We start from the raw sequence: 21,098 nt of genomic DNA on the forward strand, positions 1-21,098 counted from the left end.
TAGCTGGGTGGGGGTTGGTGTAGGTCTAGTGGTTATTTCACTTGTTCTTTCTGGATTATTCAGTGTTCCCAATACATGAGTGTGAGGAATCAGTTAGATTTTGAGTTCTGTCTCAATATTGTTTGAAATTACCAGAGGTGTGTGGAGAGAGGCTGTGCAAGTGCTACTTGCAGTGTTAGCATTCAGGAACACATAATCATGGAATGATTATATGCAGGTGCTTTTATTTAAGAGCTCTGAGTGTCAGGGGTACGCAGACCCAAATCTGATTCCAATATGGTTTCACATGTTTTGTATTCTATCGTTATATAACTTACATATTAATTATTAAATTTACATTGTTCTATTGTATACATTGATTTCATCCAGGCATGGCTTTCTTGTGATCTCCCTCAAACCCTCAAACATAGTTTCTCATGACTCTTCTTATTATTAAATAATTACATCTAATTATTAAGTAATCATCGCATCTAACAATCATATCATTTATCATATATTGATTACAGAGGTGCAGTTTCACATGATTTAGCAAACACAAGGCCTAACATTTCCAAGGGCCTACCCTTAACATTTTCCCAGGGCCTACTAAGCCTAACTTTCTTTCTAGCTCCCCGAATTTTCTATGATTTTAAAATCTTTCACTACCAGCAGGAGGCAGCTAGGAGAAGATGGAAAGCCCTGTCTCCCAGGAGCCTTTGCCTGGCAGCCATCTCACATCTCACATACAATGGGCAGTCAGTAGGAGGCCACCAAGGACACTGATCTCCAGAGAGGTTCTCCAATTAGATGGTGAAAGGACATTGGGCTGCAGTGGAATGTTGGACTGGGCCAATGATCTCCTCTCAGCATTGCAGACCTTGGGAGGAGCCAGAGGGTATAAAAGTAACTGTGTCACAAGCTTCGGAGCTTTTCATCATTTAGCCCTGACTAGCTGGTTCTTTTGCCACCATTTTTGCCTTCACTGGCCCTTCCTTACCCTCACTCTCTTGCTGTACCCCTCCCTGGCTGGATGCTTGCTGACCACTTTCTGTGTCCAGCCCTACCACTTGGTCTCCCTCATGTGCTCCAGCTGTCCTGCCTACCTGCATTCCTGCCCCATGCCTGCCTTGTTCCCACCTGAGCCACCTGCATCCAGCTCTGCGTCGCTGACCTAGCCTGTCGCCATGGTCTGCACCGTGACCCTGCCCAGGGTTCTGCCCCTCCTGCTCCAGTGCCTGCTCACCTCATGTCTGGCTGCCTGTTTGTGCAGGAGCTGTGCCTTTGCTCCAGGAGCTGCAAAGGCTTCTCCCAATGGGACATGTGCCCACACCTCCTGCCAGCTGGACATCGACAGCCCACTCTGAGGTTCTGCTGCTAACACCCATTTTTTCCTCCCAGTTGCCCCCTCTCTCTTTCTCTGCCCATTCTTCTTCCTTCTTGTTCATTTTCTGTCTTTTCTATTCTTCCTTAGTAGGGCAACATCCTTTTCACTACCAATGAATGGTTCTCAGATAGAATACTTGCCTTGTTTCACACAATTCCATCCTCAGCCATCTGTTTTAGAAGAACCCCCTGCAGTTCCCCCAACAATAAGATATCCAAGAGTGTATGAAGATTTTTTCTTTCTTTGAGTTAATAAATCTTCATTATCTTCCTTCCCATTTCAAGAAGAATTTGAGATAATTGCCAATTACTGTACTTTTACCCTGTAGAAACTGTAAGTGGTATTCTTCAGAAAATATGCATGCCTTGTAATAAGAATGTTACGGAAAATACACTTATGGATTAATAGATGTCTCCCTAGTTATAAACAGACATTACCATAGCATAAAATGTTTACTGGTTATATAGAACTTCTTACATGTTAATATCATTATGGCATTGTAAAAAAGAATTACTTGTATTTTACAGATACCAGAACCTGGAGAAAAAAGATGAACTGTTCAAGGCCAGCCCTGGTCTAGCTCATTGTTTGTACGCTTTCTTCTAGTGAATGTCTAACTTGTACAGTGTGAGGAGGTCTCAAAAATGGCAAAGCACAAGCTGGCAAAGCACAAGCAATGTGCTTTGTGTGAAATCACGAATGTTTATTGCTGAATTGTCTTTTTTTGCAGATCCTGATGTGTCTGGAATCTCCATTGAAACAGATAACAAAAATGTAAAAGCAGAGGAGTTTAAAGGTACAGTGTGGGCATTGCTGTGATAATTTTTAATATATACACAATACATGCAAACTGTGTATACAGAAGCTGTGCAGCTACTGAGGTTTTCTTCCTCTTTCCTGAGGGGTCATGTGCCTACTTTCTCCACTGATTCTGTGTTATCTTGGTCTTGTCCCCATTTTCACATGATACAGAGACTGCCCAAAAAATGTCATGGTTTGACACTGGCACAATGCCAGTGCCCCCATGAGGATACCTTCTCCCTGGTTTCTGCTGTGAGATGTGACCAGGAATAAGCAAAGCAGGCTCCCACTTATAAATAAATAAATAAATAGAAAATAAATAGAAAGAAAGAAAGAAAGAAAGAAAGAAAGAAAGAAAGAAAGAAAGAAAGAAAGAAAGAAAGAAAGAAAGAAAGAAAGAAAGAAACAAAACAAAACAAAACAAAACCCCCCCCACTCAAGGTGGGGTTGACCTAGGTGCTTGCCAGAGATCCTCTCCAACCTCACCTGTTCTGTGGTTCTATGACTTGTTTGTCAGTCCTGTAACTTCTGCCTGCTTTCCTTCCATACAAAATTATGGGAGCTGATGGAAAGGAGAAACATTAAATATCTTTATAAATGACAAGACAGAAAAGTGAAGGACTAGAAAGAACAGATATAAGTTAGTTAATTGTAAGTAACAATAATTTAATGGCTATTTTTACTTGTCAGTAGCTGTAATGGCTATTTACATAGTTATATATGTATATATATATATATATATGTGTCATATATAAAACAGCAAATTACTTCCAGTAATGCGGTGGAGAACTTACAGAGGCAAAGAGGAAAACCTGCTTGCTGGGTAGATGAGAAAGGGGAGTACTGTAGTGTGAGGTTTGTGGGTTATGTGGGTTTGTTTTTTGTATTTGGTTGGAGTGGAGAGAGGTGGGAATTTGGGAGCAAAAAAACTGTTCTCTGAGCTTTAAACCTTATTCAGCATTTTGAGGTAATAATCAAATATTTTAGAGGTCTCTAAAACTGTCATCTGGACTACTGTTAAGTATTCTTCTCTTGACAGAATGCATTTAGAGCTCAAGGCAGCCAAAACCAGAGAGAAATGCTTCAGCTAATATTACAGCTTGATTAGGTTCTGTCTTTTTATATAAGCCTGCATTTTTTCTTTTATTATTTGTACATTGAATGGAATCAGTTTAGCACAGCCCAGATGCCAAGCCAAGTTCTCCATGTGTAGCAGCACTAAGAGATGGCAGGGCCAATAGACAGCTATTCCACTGAGTGCAGCTGGTCTGAAATGCATTTTCCTTTTCTCCTCTAACTCCTCTGACTGTAGAGGAGGATGGTCAGGCACTTGGACAGGCTCCCCAGGGGAGTGGTCATGGTACCAAGCTCAAGGAGCATCTAGGTGACACTCCTAGTCATGGTTTTGTTTTAGATATTTCTGCAAGGAGCAGGGGCTTGGGCTCATTGATTCTTGGCATTCCTTCCAACTTGAGATATTCTATAATTCTATCACCAATGATAGCCTCCAGACCAGATGTAAATCCAAATTAAATATTGTGCAGATCTCTCCAAGATTCCAGAGGGCTTTTGCAGGCCTAGCAGTACCAGTGCTGATGCACAGTATCCTGTGGACCTACTTTAATGCAAGTCTGGAAAATACCTCTCACTGACTCCATTATTGTAGGAAAAAGTTGCAGAGGGGAGCTATAACTAGGGACAATTTTATTATCTCTCTGTTCTGTGCACACTCTCTTTCTTCCATGCATTCCTTTTCTCTGAATAAGATTAGTGGGTGGGCATCAGTGCTAGGGTTTTTTTCTGAAACAAAAACATGTGGGATGCAAGAAAGGGGCAGCTCATTTGAGACAGAGGTGACTTGTTCAGCTGAGAACACTTCAGCTGAGCTGTCTCTGTGTCAGCTAAGAGAGACCAGCTCATTTGACAAGCCAGCTGACACTAGGCCAGTAGCAAAAGCAAGCTGAGCTTGAATGATGGTTTTTCTTTGTTAGAAGGATACAAAAAACAAAGTGGGAAGGAAACTAGCAAATCTTAAGATTCAGGAAGCCTCCACCCATACACTCAACCTGAAGTCAGGAACCTCAGACTTCCTGAGTGCACAGTATGTTTTTTCAAAACAGCCAGTGCACGTGTAACATGTTTCTGGCAAGGAACACCCTCCTGCCTCAATTTTTCTTTCAAGTCTGGATATTTTTTTCCCCTGTGAGGTATCACCAAGGCTACCAGTCTGGGTTTTTCTTTTCAGAGCAGACCTAGGAAATCAGATTCTGAAGGGCAAGGAAGTAGATCTGTCTGTAGCTCCTAATTACCTTCCAGCCTCATTTGTTTAGACTGGAAAGGAGCATGATGGTTGATTATGTTTGAGCAGTGTGTGTTGGCATTATGAAAGCTAGACAGGCCTTGTCAAAACTATAAAGGCTTTTGCTCTGGATATTGTGGCCTGTATTGGAAAATTAGTAGCTTACAGGTAGCAAGGTCTATATTGCATTTGTTTCTTTAACCATCTTACTGCAATATTTTTCATCTCCATTAAATTATACATTTAAACCGAAAAGCTATTGATACTGAATTCAGAATGGTAACTCAAAAAATATGTTTACAACAAAGCCAGAGTCCCCCTTTTTAGGGATGATCTGCACAGAATTGTTTAAACTAAAATGAGGGTAGTAATAAAAAATGTAATTGATAAAGTAGATATTCCCATGTTAGATGGGGAAAGTAATAAACCCTATCCAGCATGGGAATCCCCAGCATCTGAAGTTTGACCCAAAAGTCACTGAAGTATAAGAAAATTACTGGTTTCTTTTTCCCCACTGTGTTTGTGTAAATCTGGAGAAGCATCACTTTGAGAAGTAGATCTGGCCATTGCTGACTGTACAAGTTCTTTTGAAGGATGAACATGAATTTTATGGAGCCTGAATGTATATCAACACGATACTAAAATCTCTAATTTTCCCTTTTGTCTTTATTTTTTTTTCTTCTCTATAGAGGCTATTCTTAGTTGCAAACACAAATTTTCGAAAGGGATGAGTTTAAGAATAGAGTGGAAGAAAATCCAATCTCAAGGAGTCTCATTTGTCTACTACGATAGTGAATTTACAGGTACAGTACTGCAAAGGGATGGTTTAACATGTCATTCTCTAGCATAGCTATTGACTCTTTCTTGGGGAACAACACCAAGAATAAGACTGAACAAGAAGGCTCTTAACTGTTCATATAGAAGAGCTGTCGTTTTGAGAAACAGAATCCTTCTCTGGGGAAAAAAAAGGCATTTCTTTCTAAAATCATCAATTATTAGTTACCTTTTAATTAAGTTAAATAGAATAAAATTAAAGACTAAAAAAAAATGGTACTGCAAATTTCTTGTGATTTTTCAACAATGAAATTACATGCGGATGTAAATTCCCCTAACTACTGCAGGCTCTGCACTCCTATCCTAAAAAGAGGTTTCTGAAGCCTCCTGTAAAGCAGGAGGCTTAGATATGAATAATTCAGCATTTTTTATATACATAAAATATAAACTCAGCTGTATATTATAAATTATTTGTATTCTTTTCAGAAGAAGAATTTCTCTTTGTATGTTTTGAAAAGGACTTACTTAAGCTTTGTGTGTTGGAGAACATATTGGTCTCTGTTACATTGAACACAATAAACGAAGGTTGAGAAGTAAAATAAAAGTACAGAGATTTTGTTAGTTAGTAGAGCTTGCAGATGTGTTGACCTTGATGAACTTGGGTTTTTTTCTGCATATATTTAATTTAGAGAAACACTGGAACTCATGCTTCTGTGTGTGCATGTAACTTTCATAATAAGCTGCACAATTACAAAAACTTCTTTATTGTTAGAAGTCTGATGACAGTATTTTTGCTAAATCCATCAAGTTTTCCTTGCCAAGTTAAAATGTCAAATACTCTGCTGTGGTCTCACTCACAACTTTTTCTTTAAGGTAATTAAGTTAGTGATTGCCATGTCTCTAGTGGAAAGGGATGTCTTTCAGTCACCTCACTACTGCTATACATATTTTCTTGAAACACCTGCAGAAAAATGCATTCCATCTTCAAAGTGGATAATGTATGGTAGATGGAGATTTTTTGAATTGAGGGTGGTTTTTTGACTAAATGGAAGGTTCATATTGTTTTCAGAAGGGGATTACATATTGCTCTTTGCTGATAGGTAACTAACACTGAACAAATGAGCAATAGTTTCATGTACAATATGACGTAAAATATCAATAAATTGTACATGATTTCAGTATAAGCTAATGAGCCATAGATATTTGCTTCAGACTGAAAGAGGGGAAATTTAGGTTAGATATGCAGAGGAAATATACAAAGGAAGTTCTTCCCTGTGAGGATGGTGAGGCCCTGGCACAGGCTTGCCAGAGAAGCTGTGGCTGCCCCATCCCTTGAAATGTTCCAGACCAGGTTGGATGGAGCTTGGAACAACCTGGTCTAGTGGAAGGTGCCGCTGCCCATGGCAGTGGGGATGGAACGAGATGGTCTTCAAGGTCCCTTCCAATCCAAACCACTCTGTGATTCTATGATTCTAAAAGCAAAGAGCAGAAACCTCTCTGTCTGTTCTCCCTGAAGGTGATCTTCGAGGCCGAGCAGAGATGCTGAATACAGGAATCCGAATTAGGAACGTGACTAGAAGGGATTCTGGGACTTACCGCTGTGAAATCAGTGCCGAGAGTGAAGAGGGGCAACGCCTGGGAGAGGCTACTATTACTCTCACAGTGTTGGGTACAAACTTTACTACTTAGGCTTTTTAATGAAACTGGATGATGGGGTGTTGGGATGTTGAATGTAGGGTTGCCCACTCAGTGTGTGGCTGCTGGGTTTTTGGGTCTTCTTCGGGCTGGGTTTATAAACACACTTGAGCATTCTACAACATCACAAAACAGCTTGGCAAAAGTCACACTTGCATTAGAAAGGGACATAACTATGGTTTTATTAAATCAAAGTGAGTTTCAGTTCTCAAAACTGAAGCTGCTCAGTGACTGAGAATCTGGATAAGATGATTATGGTGTTTGGCTCTGGAAAGTCAGCATCTGTCAACACTTATCAAATATTCATAAGCAGAAGTTCGTTTCAAGATGCTACAGTCTTGTCCTGGTTTTGGAAGGAGAGAGTTTTTGTGCAATGCCAGCCCGAGAGCTGGCAATGAGTGGACTTTATTTACAGGAGAGATGGTGGTGCCTACTGGGGAGCACTTGTTCTTTGTGGGTCTTTGTTTTCTTTCCCAGTTAAGGAATTTATGGAAAAGTGAATACTGAGCACAGTTTTCTCATCTTGGGTTTGGTATTTGTTGCACTGGATGAGTGGTAGAGGCCAGTAGTTTTCCTTTTTTACCTGTACAGGGACAAAAGAGAATACTTGCTTTTGTAGATTCTATATTTGTCCTATTAAAACTAATAATAATTGATCATTCAAAATTATACATAAAGTTTTTAAGTTCTTCATAAAAGATGATAAATGCATGAACTTCTGATTAGCATCAACAATGTGGTAACCCCAATTTCTTCTACTTTCTCAACAGCTTTCCTGTTTTAAATGTGGCTTCTTAATTTAAAGTTGAAGTCTTCAAGGTCAAAGGAGAAAGAGTGGGGGGAGATATGTGTGGCTTACAAACCTTTTTGAAAGTTAATGTGAATTGATATTTCATTTGGTTTTCTTTATTTCTGCTTTTTATCTTAAAATCAACCAAGAAAAAACAATCAATACTAGTTAAGGTATCATTTGTTCTTTTAATGTTCCACGGATGCCTCTTCACCATTACTTTTCTTCTATATAATGTTAAGTACCAAAAATAAAAAAATTAAGTTTCTTTTCTGTTCACGTATTAAAAATCAAAAAAGAGATGTTCATCTTCATAGGTGAAGGAACAAATAGTTCTCCTGCATCTGTGTGGGTGAATGTTCATTTTTAATTTAAACTAGCATGTAGTAACCAATTGGTTTTGGTCCTCAGACTGGGGTTTTTAAAGTGCCTGTGATGACTGCCAGTGTCTCGGTGAATCTTTCTGACATTCACCTCTCAAAAATTTACTCTTTTTAATACAAAAACTCTTTTTTCCTCTTCTTCACTTCTGTTTTTAAATACTAGGGTAGGGAAGGGGCCAATTGCTGAACTACAGATTCCAAGTTATCCCATCTCTGTCTGTGAACAAGGGGTTGCACACAAGAAACAAAGTGAAACAAACTCTCTGGGGTTGGATGAAAGTGAACAGATTGGAGAGAGGATGACACAGCATATGGTGGGGGGAGGCTGGCAGTAACCACCTCTTTCATTTTTAGCAACTCATAAATTTTACTGTGCTCTCAGTAGCAGGGTTGTGCCTTCCAGCCCTTCTCCTACACTTCATTTCATTGATGTAGTAGTTTTCAAGTGCTCAGCTCCTCACAATGACTGTCAGCCTGCTCTCATTTTGTCATGATCCCATTAGTAAAGTTCTTAGAAATGCCCCTGCCAAATCAAGGTGCAAACGAGACCAAATGCCAGTGACAATAGTATGGGGTTTATTTAATAGTAAATATATGAGAGAAGGAGAGAGAGAGAAATAAGAAATATGTGGGAGGGACAGAGAGTAACAGGGACAGAATAAGGAAAATACCATCACTCAGTGGATCCCAGTGATGTTTCACTGATCCTCTCCAGCTGGTCTTCTTGGTGGTGAAGAAGAATCTGATTGGTTAATATATACTCAGGCTAGGTAGGAAAATCCAGACACCTCCCTTGGGAGGCAGGGGGAGTTTGCCACTGTCGCTTACAACAGACTCTGGGTTTGCTGCATCACGTGCAGTCCTGTGGTGCAAGGCTTCAGCAATGACACTGGGGAGCACTTTAGGGAGCCTTTGATGGATTAAGGCACCCCCTCAGCTGCCTCTCTCACGTGAATGTCCTGTGGATGTGGCCTTCCCAAGGCCGGGGGTTTCCATAGCCAATTTGTGTAAGGGAGGATGGGTTCCCTGCCCCTGAGCAGAGGTTACAACACACCAAAACACACCTCGGCTGGGGGGAAAATCTGTGCAAGCCTGCTCCCAACAAATGGGTCAGTGGGCTACTGTGACAGCTATAGCTGGTCTATGGCTGCACAGGTAATTAGGCCATAGCAGATACCAACTCAACCAGCCTAGCTTGTTAGACAATAAGGAGTAAATAAGGGTCTAGGTTTTAAGTTGATAGGCTGAATTCAAGTTCAAACAAGGGTACCCCAGCCAATCCCTTTGAACCAGGAATGCACCTTATCATTGGCCAATGAGCTGGGCAGAGTTAAGACCTTTGACCAATAATATCTGTAAGAACAGGAAATTCAAAGCCCTCACAAAGAGGGCACACATCAATAAACTCTGGCTGTTGCTGCATGAACCTCGCTGTGTTCCAAATGTCATATTCCTGTCTCCACCATCAGTGACAGGCTAAGGCCTCCCTCACCCAAAGCAAGCCTGAGATGATTCTTAGCACGGCTGCTGGGTATGGCTCACATTCTTTTCCTTGTTCACTTGCTTGTTTCAGGTGATTGAAGAATGAGTTTTCACTTTATTTAATCTCAGCACTTTGACTTTCAGTCCAAAGTCCCAGTCAGGTATCTTCAGGGAGGCTTCTTTGGTTGTAGCTTCTTTATACATTGTTATAATGGGCAAAACTTTATATCAATGTTTGAGGCATGAACTATTTCAGACTCTGACAGATGTGGACAGTATAAGTACATGTGTAACAAGTTCAATTTCACTGTCCAGTTGCTCCGACTACTCCAGTGTGTGAGGTACCCAGCTCCGCAATGACAGGAACGGTCGTGCAGATGAGTTGTAAGGAAACTGAGGGCTCCCCTCCATCTGAGTACCAGTGGTACAAGAATGGTGTTGCCTTGCTGGAGAAGACAGCAACAGGCAGTGCTAGAGCAGCAAACATAACTTACACCATGAACAAAAAGTCTGGCACTCTGGTAAGTGTAATAACCAACTCTGTCATAGACAGCTATCAAGGAGACCAAATTTACTGTTCAGTAAAATGATGCACAGGGGTCTAAATCCAAAAATTCACAAGGTCTTTGTTGGAGGTCAATGTCATGCTGAAATGTGCTGAGATGTAGAAGGTGGTTCTGCCTCAAACCAGTGACAAGCCATAGACATTGAATGATACACACAAAGTGGGTGAGGTGCAAGGCTGCAGTAGTGATAACTGAGAATCTAGAAATACATGACAAATTTTACCTTGTCAGCTGGTAAACTAGTGCCAGGTGAGAATGAGGTTTTGGTATGGCAATAGATATATTTGACAGAACCTTAAAATTTGGAACAGTAGCTTCATACACTTCAAGGGGAGTGCAGCACTCAGGGCAGTACAGAATCTCTGCAATCCAGTGCCATTTACAAGTTCCCATCCAGGACCTGTGAAGTCACGGGGAATGAGTTGGGACTGTAAGTAAGCTTAGTTCTTCATTTTAGTTGTAGTTTATTTTGTGGGTTGTGGTGTGGGGTTTTATTTTCCTTCAGAGCTGGCTGTCTCTCTCATTCTTCCCCCATTAGCTGATCCTTCAAAAGAACTTGATGCTACTTAGGGAGCTGAGATTTTTCAGAAGTAAAGAGTTGCTCTAGGAACACTACTCTTGTGCAAAATCAAACATGAAAACTGAAGTATGACTAAGCATTCAGATATTCTGAATGCTCATCATGGAATGGGTGGACTACTAAAACTTACTAATCACTTCTGAAAATATCAAAGTATGGCATACATTAAAAAGAAACAGTTAAAAAGTCTAACAATTAAAACACTAGAAATACTGGAATTTACATGAGGTCAGTTTCTATCCATCTCTTTGTTACAGATCAAGTGAGAGCTTTAGAAAAGCCCTGCCTTAGGCTTAGATTTTTTGCAGCAGCTCTACTTAGGTGACCTGCACCTAAATCGCTCTGGCTCACAAGTCCTTAAGAGTGGACAGTTAGGTCTATTATAAAATGAGTTACTTATTGAATTTGCAGAAAGTAACAGACAAGAGGCCTTAAACAGTTATTTATTACACAGTGTAAAATAAAAGAACTACTAGTAGATTACATAAAACAGTGCATGACATTAAGGTACCTATATTACAGCTAGCAAGGAAATAGTGTAGGTTAGGAGTCAGTGTAACTTACCACGGAATTACTGATAGCCTACACAGAGTCCTTACACTCAGCCCCCAGGAGAGAAAACACAAAGTGGGCTCCTGACTTTGGGGGGAGACCCCACACATTTCCAGGGAATGTGCAAAAGATTTCAGCTTTGTGAAAATATGGTGTAGCTTTTATAATTTGTAAAATGAAGTGTCTGTCAGTCAGAAATTCCAGCTTGTCTTTCCATATCTGCTTCCACAGCAAGATGTTCACTGTCAGCTGAAAGCATCAATCCCATGGCGATGAAATAATTCACTACAAGATAAACTGTCCTGATTGAGTTACTTCACCAAGGCTCCTGTGAGGCTCATGTGAGAGCAAGATGCTCTGAGTTATTGCACCAACTAACAAGTAACAGATAAGCTCTTCTGTAGTAGGGGGAGATGTCCTCCTGCTACACTCTCATTTTCATTTCATTTTTACAGTAGTAGTATTTGATAAATAGTATCATTTAGTATTTCTCTGTTGGAAGAAGACAAAGTGCATTTTTGGAGGGTTGAGAACCACCCAAACTCTTTACTTGTGAAAAATTTCATTTAACAATGCATCATAAGCAATATGTGTCAAGTTTTTTGAAGGATCAGTTAATAGGGTTGTTGTTTTGATAAAATGAAGAAACTGTTTGATTTCAGCTATTCTGAAATTAGACCATATCTAAAACCGTGGATATTATTGGAAATTTCTGGTCCACTAAAAATTAATTTCCTTGTAGATATACTCCACTGAGTTAAATGTCCATCTAAAGGAACTTCTTAGGCAACAAGCAGAAGTTGAAGGACCAGGGAATGTGACTAGAGAGCTGTTACGAAGTTGAAATAGACCAGAATTTCTTACTTGCCTTCAGGGTTTTTTGGGTTTCATTTGTTTAAAACAAACAAATCTACATTGACATGTCAAAATTTCCATCCTACAGGATGTTTTTCCGTTGTTCTGATAATGTTTTTGGACTCTTTCTTAACAGCTGTTTAATACAGTTACAAAGAATGACACTGGAGAGTATTTCTGTGAAGCCTCCAATGGGATTGGATTATCTCAAAAATGCTCAGTGAAGCGAATGCAAGTTGGTATGTGTTAAAGAAAATAATAGTGGAAGACAGTCTTGCAGTAGGATTTATGTAATTGCATGGTATAACTAAGAATCTAAGACCAGATTGAATTAAATATTTTTATTTGATTGTGGCATTTGGGGGGAGGAGAAATAATAAGTTCCTTATCACAGGAATTAGCTTTTAGATTGCTAAACACTGAATTCACAGAAAAGCATCAGCCATATGAGCCATATGAGAACTTTAATATTTCCAAATGCTTTTGTGGAAGGCTTACAGAAGAGTGTGCCAGTCCACTGGGATGTTTTCTTCACATAAAGCCTCCCTTTTGGGATTCATTCATGGGAAATCTTAATGTAACAGTCTGTAATAACCCAAAATGTGTGAGGGTTTTTTTTTGCAAAATACACAACTGATTCTTGCAGATATCATACCCAAAAAATGGTAACAAATCCTAGTAACTACTGCAGGGAAGATCCTCTCCAAGTGTTCCGTAAAGCAGCACATGGAACTGCAAAGTTCCATATGGTGCTTTCATGGAACTTAGCTGAAAATCACTGTGTCATGGGTTTTAATGCATTCTTGGTGGATTATGAGCAAATGTTCCTCAAGCTACTGAGATAGAATCACTTTGTGAAAATATGCACTAAGTCCTAAATTGCTGTCAGCCTAAATTGTACAAAAATTTGGTAGGTTTTGGGGTAAAAATCTCAACCATATATTAAAAAATGCTTAAAGTTGGGATCCAAATAATTGGAAACATAACAAAAACCTATGAAAATGTTTCTGCTTCTTGATAATTTTGGTTTTCCTAAAATGAATGATAGTCTGAAGCTCTTAGTGAGTGTATCAGGATATGGGTGTGGTCTTTGTCATGGTTAAAGTCAAGCCTTCAAAATGAAAAGGCCAGATGTTTCAGTAGCCTGGTGTAGAGTTTAACTTCAGGCAACTCAGCTTTATTGTGTTGTATTTTTAAAGCGTTGCTATTTAAAAATTTTAAAATCACTGCGTTTAAAAAAACCCACTTGAAGAGTTCTTTAGAAGTGGAACTCAATTGCCATCAGCTGTTTCAGTTGTGTTAAGCAAATTAACTATGAAAAAACTTGCTTAACATTTACAAAAATGTCGAGATGTTTTTCCTCAGAGACATATGACTTGGGTAATACTTATCTGGGGTAGATATGATAAGGAATATGTATCCCTTGGTCCTTCTTATTCTTTTCTTACTTTTGACCCAAACTAAGCAGCTGATATGTACCAAGCACTTCTCTTGAAGTGGCTGTGGCACATTAGCGCTTTTTTACTGCTTAAATACATCTAACTGTTACTAATTAACTTATGCATCTTGGGCCAAAGCCCACCTATAGATACAAAAATGCCTGTGGTAATTAGGGAAAAATCCAGCCAGTGGAAATTTTTACAATTTAGAACATAGGACTTCTGCTTTATAATTACAGATGACCTTAATGTAAGCGGTATCATTGTGGCTGTAGTAATTGTGGCTCTGGTGATGGTACTGTGCGGCCTTGGAGTATTCTATGCCCAAAAAAAGGGCTACTTTGCAAGTAAGTAGAATAAAATCACTCCTTCCTTGAGTCAAAAAATGTCTTTATTTAGCAGTGTTTCCATGACACTCTCTCTTGCCTAGAGAAGCTGTGGGTGCCCCATCCCTAGAAGTGTTCAAGGACAGGTTGGAGGGAGTCCTGAGGAACCAGATCTAGTGGAAGGTGTCCCTGCTTATGGCAGGGAGTTGGAACCAGATGATCTTTAAGGTCCCTTCCTACCTAAACCATTCCATGATTTTATGATTCTGATGATGCCCTCCCTTCCATGAAGGGTCTAACTCCATGGTACTAAAGCTGGAGAGCATTAAAACAGCAATATTTTTTGCAGACATTTTTATTCTGCCAACATCAGCTGCAAAAGGTACTTTGCAAATGACATGGAGATGTTTGTGCAGTTGCTTAAGGCTACCAAACAACAACCTAGGGAAAGCAACGAGCCTGACTCTGGTTCTTGGAACCTCTCCATCCTAGTTTTGATAAGGAGTGTCTAAGAAAGGCAAAAGAAAATTAAACCTGCTTTAGTCAACAGTGCCTGACCAACTAAGTTCTGATGAAAGGGAAACTAAATTAACTGTTTTCTTCCTCTGGGTCATGGAAAAAGTTTGCTTTTAGGGATTGCTGCATAAAGCTTGACATCCAGCAACCCTCTCTGTAGCCTTTACATTGGTACCTATAGGCTTGAGCACAGCAACAATAGATGCTAAACATTGGGATCTGAAAAGGTCAGCTGCCTGAAATTACCAGAGGCTACAGAGCTGCTCGTTAGAGTTCACTTGGAGCTTCATTTACCCTTGAAACCTAATCTTTCTTCTGTCTAAACTCACTACACCAAAAGGAGACATTTGGTTCAGAAACTCCTTCTAGAAACTGAAGAGCTGAATATTATAGGAATAACTATTTCAAAGAACTTTAAAACAGCTTAGAAAACTGTTCTTGTGCTAATTCTTTTTTTTTCCTTTCTATTTCAGAGGAAAGTTCTTCCCAGTAAGTATGCAAGCAGTACATAAATCACTGCAAACCTCATTTACATGATTTTTACAGCCTTTCTAATGTGATTTTTGTGCAATAGCTTTCTTGACACTGAGATATACCTGATCCTACACACTAGCTGGTTTCCTTAATAGAAACCAGTGTGCTGGTCAGAAAGTGAATCATTACATTACTGTGGTAAATACAGAGAGATATGTCTTTTTACATAGTTACAGCTTACACTTCTAACTCAGCTATTCATGTGTCTCCTCTTCAAACTTGACAAAAGACAATCAGAACCAAATTGAACTGCTTTCATATGCATATCTTCAAGTTATTTCAGGAAGTGTATTGTAAAAATATAACTGGTAGAAACTTTCTGACAGTGCCTGGTCTATTCCTTTGATACGGATTTATTTCACTCAAATTTCTTAGTAGCAAGTCAGAATTCCCCAAGCTATTTTAGTTCTGGCCAGGAGGTAGGCAAAAAGTGTAACTGGAAGACTTGGAAAGACAAGCTAGAGAAGCTGTTTGGCCGTGGTTTATGAGATGACTGATATCTAAAACCATTCAATGGATTTGTTATAGTCAGTTTTTCTAAGAGTAGGGGAAAAATTCCTGAGGATTGCTGGAAATCTGGAAAAATGCATTCATTTATAAGGCTCCCAAAGGGGTAAACCCAGCACCAGAAAAGTCACTTTTTAACCTGTATTCCTTTCTTGCTTTGTTAACAGAAAGAAGACAAACTATCAATCTACAAGTGAAAAGGCAAGTCTTTTGTGTTCACCAGTATGTTTTAAAAGCTTTAGATATCTTCAAAATTCCTTAGATCTGTAATGTCTTTCCACATGTACACAAACTCCTCACTCCTGCTGTGCCCATACCTGGCAACACTTTATCTGCATTTACAGCTTCCTATTGCACGGTCTTAGGTGCAACGCAGGCTGCAGCACTTTGCTCCATACTTTGCATCTTCTTGTACATATTGAATAACTAACTGAGACACAGTCCAAGACAGCAGTAAGAGAAAGATTGGGCCCTAACTCTTCTAAGAATAATGTGGGTCAAAAGACTTGACTAAATATGGAAGCTGAATTTACTACTTCCACCTCCCCTTCCTTGAGTCGGCTCAAAGGGCTTTAACTACATCTACATCGTTCCAGCTTTTCAGATTGGTGCAAAAGGAATAGAGTTCTAAGTAAAATTTCAACTAGGAGTGACTTAATATCACTATCTAGAGTTTAAGAACAAGAGGAGTTAAAGTAGCATAAGTAATACTGATGTAACCTTAAAAGATCCCTGAACACCACCCATTTTCTTAATCAAAACAGAACATACTAAATTGCATAAGCTTAATCCTTGACCTAGTATGTATATAAGAAACTTCCTGAAATCAGCTGTTTGCTCTGAGTGAGAAAGATAAAGCTCTGAAGAGCTATGGTATCTGTTTATCATTGTTAATGCACTTAAAAATCAGATGCTCTGAACAGAGCTGTTTGATACCTGTATTTATGAATAGGTTGCTACTTCTGTGGAGTGCATTTTGTAGACGTCCCATCTCAGAAAAGAATATTTACTAAGAGTACATCAGACACATTTCTTGTCAAGCTCAGTGCCTTAGTTTCTTCTGAAATGTACACTAATAACCTGGTTAAAATCTTTGAACTATTATTTATTGTAACCTTGTTTGCTTCATTTAGGATTTCAAGCATACCAAGTCCTTTGTTATTTAGAAGATTTCAGCCTCTGTGAGGGACATCAAATTACTACTTGTTATACAAAAGTATCAATGTCCTGGTTTCAGCTGGGATCATTTTCTTCATAGTAGCTGTGTTTTGGATTTAATATGAGAATAAAGTTGATAACACACTGATGTTTTAGTTGCTGCTGAGTAGTGCTTACTCCAAGTCAAGAAGTCCTCAGATTCCCATGGTCTTCCAGTGAGGAGGTGCAAAAGGAGCAGGGACAGGGCACAGCTGGGACAGCTGATTTGAGTTGTCCAAAGGGATATGCACAGAATCCCAGAATCATCAAATAAGCTGAGTTGGAAGGGACCCGTCAGGATCATGAAGTCCAGCTCCTGGCCCTGCACAGGACACCCAAGAATCACAACCATGTGCCTGTCACATTGTCCAAACACTTCTGGAACTTAAACAGGCTTGGTGCTTGGTGACTGCTTCCACGCCAGAACATCACTCCCAGTATTTAAACTGGGGAAGTTGGCCAGGAGGAGCCAACTGCTGCTGGGGGACAGGCTGGTCATCAGTCATTGGGTGGTGAGAAACTGTTGTGCATCACTTGCCTTTCTTGGGCTTTATTCCTCTCTCTCCTTTTCACTACAATTCCTATTATTGTTGTTTTTATTATGATTAGTATTAGTAGTATCTTATTTTACTTTGTTTCAATTATTAAACTGTTGTTTTCTCAACTCACCAGTTTTACTTTTTTTTCCCCAGTTCTCCCACTGGGCTGGAGTGGGGACAGTGAGCAAGCAGCCGCATGGGGCTGAGCTGCTGACTGAGCTGCTGGCAGTTTTTTGGCACCCAATGTGGGACTCAAAAGGTTGAGATAAAACCAGATCTGACTAGAGCATGTTAAAACAAGTTTGTTATAAGCCTTCATTGTATAGGTTTAATAGTTGCTGGTCATCATATTGATTAATTTGCTCTAGGCCTGGGCTAAGGTTATCACTGTGTTGTTCTATGTTGTACTGGCTTGTGAAATGATAGAATGGCTGGTCATGAGCCTGTCTGGTGTGTGTCCCCTCTGTCCTTTGGGAGCCATCTGCTGGAAACTATCCACAGTTACATCTACTGCCTTTTACCCTCAGAGAGCCAACCCATGGGAAAAACACCTTCCTTCCCCTCCAGGATGATTACAATAGCATTTGAGAATTTTAAAGACTTTGCATATCCTATGACTACCCTTGAAACCAACCTGGTCCTTTTGGTAACAATCAGTGTGTTGTTGCATATGGTTCAGGCCTTCTTTAGGGTTAGGAAATGATCGGTGGCAACCGAAACCCCACTGACATGTACTGTACCTACACAGACTTCAGTAACAGGCCAACAAGAGACAACCACTCAATCCTTACTCCTGAGTGAGCTGCAGCATATACATAAATATTTCAGCTGTTGTGCTGATGAGCATACTACCACCTAGCTGTTCCAATGCTGGGATAATGGGACTAACAGGTTGGAATTAGAGGGAGGGAATCACTTTCTAAGAAAGCAAGCATTGACAAGGTGATTGCAAGAGAGACACAAGTCCCCAGCCTCTGGAAGCGACTCCTGTCAAGCCTGAAGGAAAGGTATCCTTACAAGAATGATGCTATATGTCACCATGCAAGTGGAAAGATATCCAATACTTGAGGGAATTAGCCATGCTAGAGATTTATTTTGACCTGGACAATACAAGGTTCCCTACAGATCCAGACCAATTCCTTTGTGGTGGAAGTTTGTAGAGAGTACCAAGAGTACACACCAAACCAATAGCAATGTTAATCTGAAAAGACATCACACCACCATCTGTGGATACGGTGGCTTGCCATCTCTGGGAATATGAAGACGACCTCTCTTCCTCTCTCATCTGTGAAGAAACTATCAAATAAACTGTTCCAGGAGATTCAGCAGTTCAAAGAGGTTATATTCTGTTCCTCACCTCTACAGACCCATGCTAATGACAGTAAGCATTGGCCCAAGAGGGAGGATATAGAAGGTTCTATAGAAGGGATACCCTGTGGGTTTAGCTAAGAGACCACAGAGGAGGCATGAAGAATTGGGATGGGAGACCTACCATGACCCTAGAGACATGAATTGTAAGGAAAACAATCCCAGATGGGGGTTCTTCCAGGAAAGCTGCTACTCCCATCTCCAGTGGATGGTTTCCCAGGCAGAGTGGAAGGGCCAAATTTACTCCTGATCCTATGGGAAGAAATTCTAATCCATTTCTTCAAAATGTAAGCTTAGATGTGGGTTTTTTAAAAATGCATATTTCGAACTAGTCTGATTGTAAGCCCTCTTTATCAAGTGATTCAGAAGAATGATTTCACATGGGGCCCCAAGCAACACCTCTTCAACAGAATAAACTAGAAATACTTGGAAAACTCACAGATGCAGCCGCATGGCCGAGGAACATGGCATTTAGTGGGTATATTGTATCATAAACCAGCTGAGAAAACCACATGATCCAATGGACTGTTAAACTACATTGAAAGCAATGGCCAGGGGCAACCTTCAAACATTGGGATGCACATTGGCAAAGGCCACCTGGTGAGTCAGCACTAGATCTGCCAAATGGGCTGGCCCTCCCCAATCAAAACTTTTAATGTGGAAGAGAATAAAGTTCCTGTAGCGCATGTGAAAACTGTGCTGCAGAAGACAGTCTGGGTTGTTCCTGCCTTGGGCAAAGGCAAACTCATCTGTGGGATTGTTTTTGCTCAAGGACTTGGGCATACTTGTTAAGATGGAAGGATGGGCAAGTCTGGTTTGTGCATTGATTTCATTGAATAGCCAGTGCATTGTCTGATGTTAATTGCTGTGAAATGCTGTGTATTAGCACTTCTACGTCAGCTGCATGTCCACAATTGCACTGGGCACCTCATGGTGCCTGTCTCCACCCCTCCAGCTTTGGGGATGTGAACCCAGCTCCCCTTCAACTGCTGTATTAAGAATGAACTCTGTTGTAACTGGACAAGCAGAGCAGTGACAGAATCAGAACTGGCTTCAGCGTGCACCAATCCAGCACCAGACACCCTCTTCCCTGCCCTGAAAGACTGTTCATGACACTCACAAGTCACAACTGTATAAGCCAAAAGCCATGGACTGAATGAATTCAATAGACTTCTACAGGGATTGTCTACAGATTAAGGAAATGGTATCTGTGTGTGCATCTATAAAAAGACAGGAAAGGTGCTGGTATATTGGGAAGTGTGGGATCTGGCATGACATAAATGGTATTGAGTAAGCAGCTGATATTTTCTGGTTTCAGCTGGGAATTAATTTTCTTCCTAGTAGCTGATACAGAGCTGGTTTTTTTAATTAATATTAGAATAATGTCAATAACACAATAATGTTTCAGTTGTTGCTCAGCAGTACTTACCCTGACTCAAAGACTTTTCAGTGTCTGATGCTCTGCCAGTGAGAAGGTGCTCCAGCCACAAGGGATCAGGGCCAGGACCCTGACCTGAACTGGGCAAAGGGATATAACATCATGCCCAGTATTTAAACTGGGGGGAAGTTAGCTGGGAGGGGCCATTTGCTGCTGGCGAACAGGCGAGTGGTGATGAGCACTTGTGCTCTGCATCACTTGTGCTTCTCAGGTTTTCTCTTTCTCTCTTTTTCCCATATTATTACTTTGGTTCAGTTATTTAAGTGCTTTATCTCAACCCATGAATTTTGTTTCTAATTCCCTTCCCTACAGTAGGGGGAAGGGACAGGGAGTGAGACAGAGGCTATAGGATGCTTAGTTGCTGGCTGGGGTTAAAACCACGACATCAAGGGATCTTTTGGCCTCTGCTCTGTAAATATTGTTTCCATGTCTTACATGCTGAAAATAAAAACCACCAATATTTAGTCAACCTAGCTGTGATGGTATGTCAAAAAAAAAAACAAACCCCAAATAAACTTAAATTAACTTGTATATTCAATTTAGTTCTGTGTGAAAGCTTCTCATTATGTTCATATGTACATGCAGCAATACAAGATTCATTCTTGCAGCTTGGAACAATCTATTCAAATAACTTTCATAGATGATCTCACTACTTGTGTCTCAACCATTGTCAAGAGCTCAATTTCTCCTGCAATTCTAATGTACTAGGACTTAAGAGATGACTTTGGCAAATCTGATACAATTTCAAAGCGTGTAGCAGTAAACTCTCTATGCTGACAAAATAAATCTTCCTGTAATAAAAGCTCAAGCAGTGTTTTAGTGTTTAATGTGGAAGTCTCTCTCTCTGTAGACTGTGTATGTAGTTTCATTCTGAAGAAAAATCATGTCAATACAATTCAAAGTGTAGTATGAAGACTCTGTCAAAGTGTTTATGTAGTTTCTCAGATATAATTATTATAAATAAATAGCTCCTCAGAAGCTAGAAGAAGTGTTTGTGTCAATAGTTCAGTTGCAGAAATTCACACCTTACAACCTCTTTAGCAGATTTCCTTTTCTTCTGGAAGATTACCTTCATCACTTTTGTGTTCACTGAT

General features: G+C 40.0%; 1 protein-coding gene across 3 annotated transcripts; it reads left to right on the plus strand.

The window, feature by feature from the left end:
- The first annotated feature begins 290 nt into the window (after window positions 1-290).
- JAM2 (junctional adhesion molecule 2) lies at window positions 291-20,812 on the plus strand. Of its 3 annotated transcripts, XM_066571942.1 has the most exons (9): window positions 291-2,159; window positions 5,153-5,266; window positions 6,754-6,906; window positions 9,903-10,108; window positions 12,277-12,379; window positions 13,819-13,926; window positions 14,895-14,910; window positions 15,630-15,663; window positions 16,596-20,812. In XM_066571942.1, the coding sequence occupies exons 1-9, from the start codon at window positions 1,973-1,975 to the stop codon at window positions 16,626-16,628; spliced, it is 954 nt and encodes a 317-aa protein (XP_066428039.1). In that variant the 5' UTR covers window positions 291-1,972; the 3' UTR covers window positions 16,629-20,812. The 3 variants fall into 3 exon arrangements, with proteins under 3 accessions (XP_066428039.1, XP_066428038.1, XP_066428036.1); XM_066571941.1 differs by lacking the exon at window positions 14,895-14,910; XM_066571939.1 differs by lacking the exons at window positions 14,895-14,910; window positions 16,596-20,812 and having other exon boundaries at window positions 15,630-16,555.
- The last annotated feature ends 286 nt before the right edge of the window (window positions 20,813-21,098 follow it).

The sequence above is a fragment of the Molothrus aeneus genome, chromosome 2, assembly GCF_037042795.1.
Source record: "Molothrus aeneus isolate 106 chromosome 2, BPBGC_Maene_1.0, whole genome shotgun sequence".
Classification (NCBI taxonomy): Eukaryota; Metazoa; Chordata; class Aves; order Passeriformes; family Icteridae; genus Molothrus; species Molothrus aeneus.

What these genes read in the sequence shown, in the direction of transcription:
- JAM2 (XM_066571939.1), top strand. Translation starts at nt 1,973, where the DNA reads ATGTCTAACTTGTACAGTGTGAGGAGGTCTCAAAAATGGCAAAGCACA. An exon ending in ACAAAAAGTCTGGCACTCTG is followed by an intron (nt 10,109 to 12,276) that starts GTAAGTGTAATA and finishes CTTTCTTAACAG; the next exon opens with CTGTTTAATACAGTTACAAA. An exon ending in AGTGAAGCGAATGCAAGTTG is followed by an intron (nt 12,380 to 13,818) that starts GTATGTGTTAAA and finishes TTATAATTACAG; the next exon opens with ATGACCTTAATGTAAGCGGT.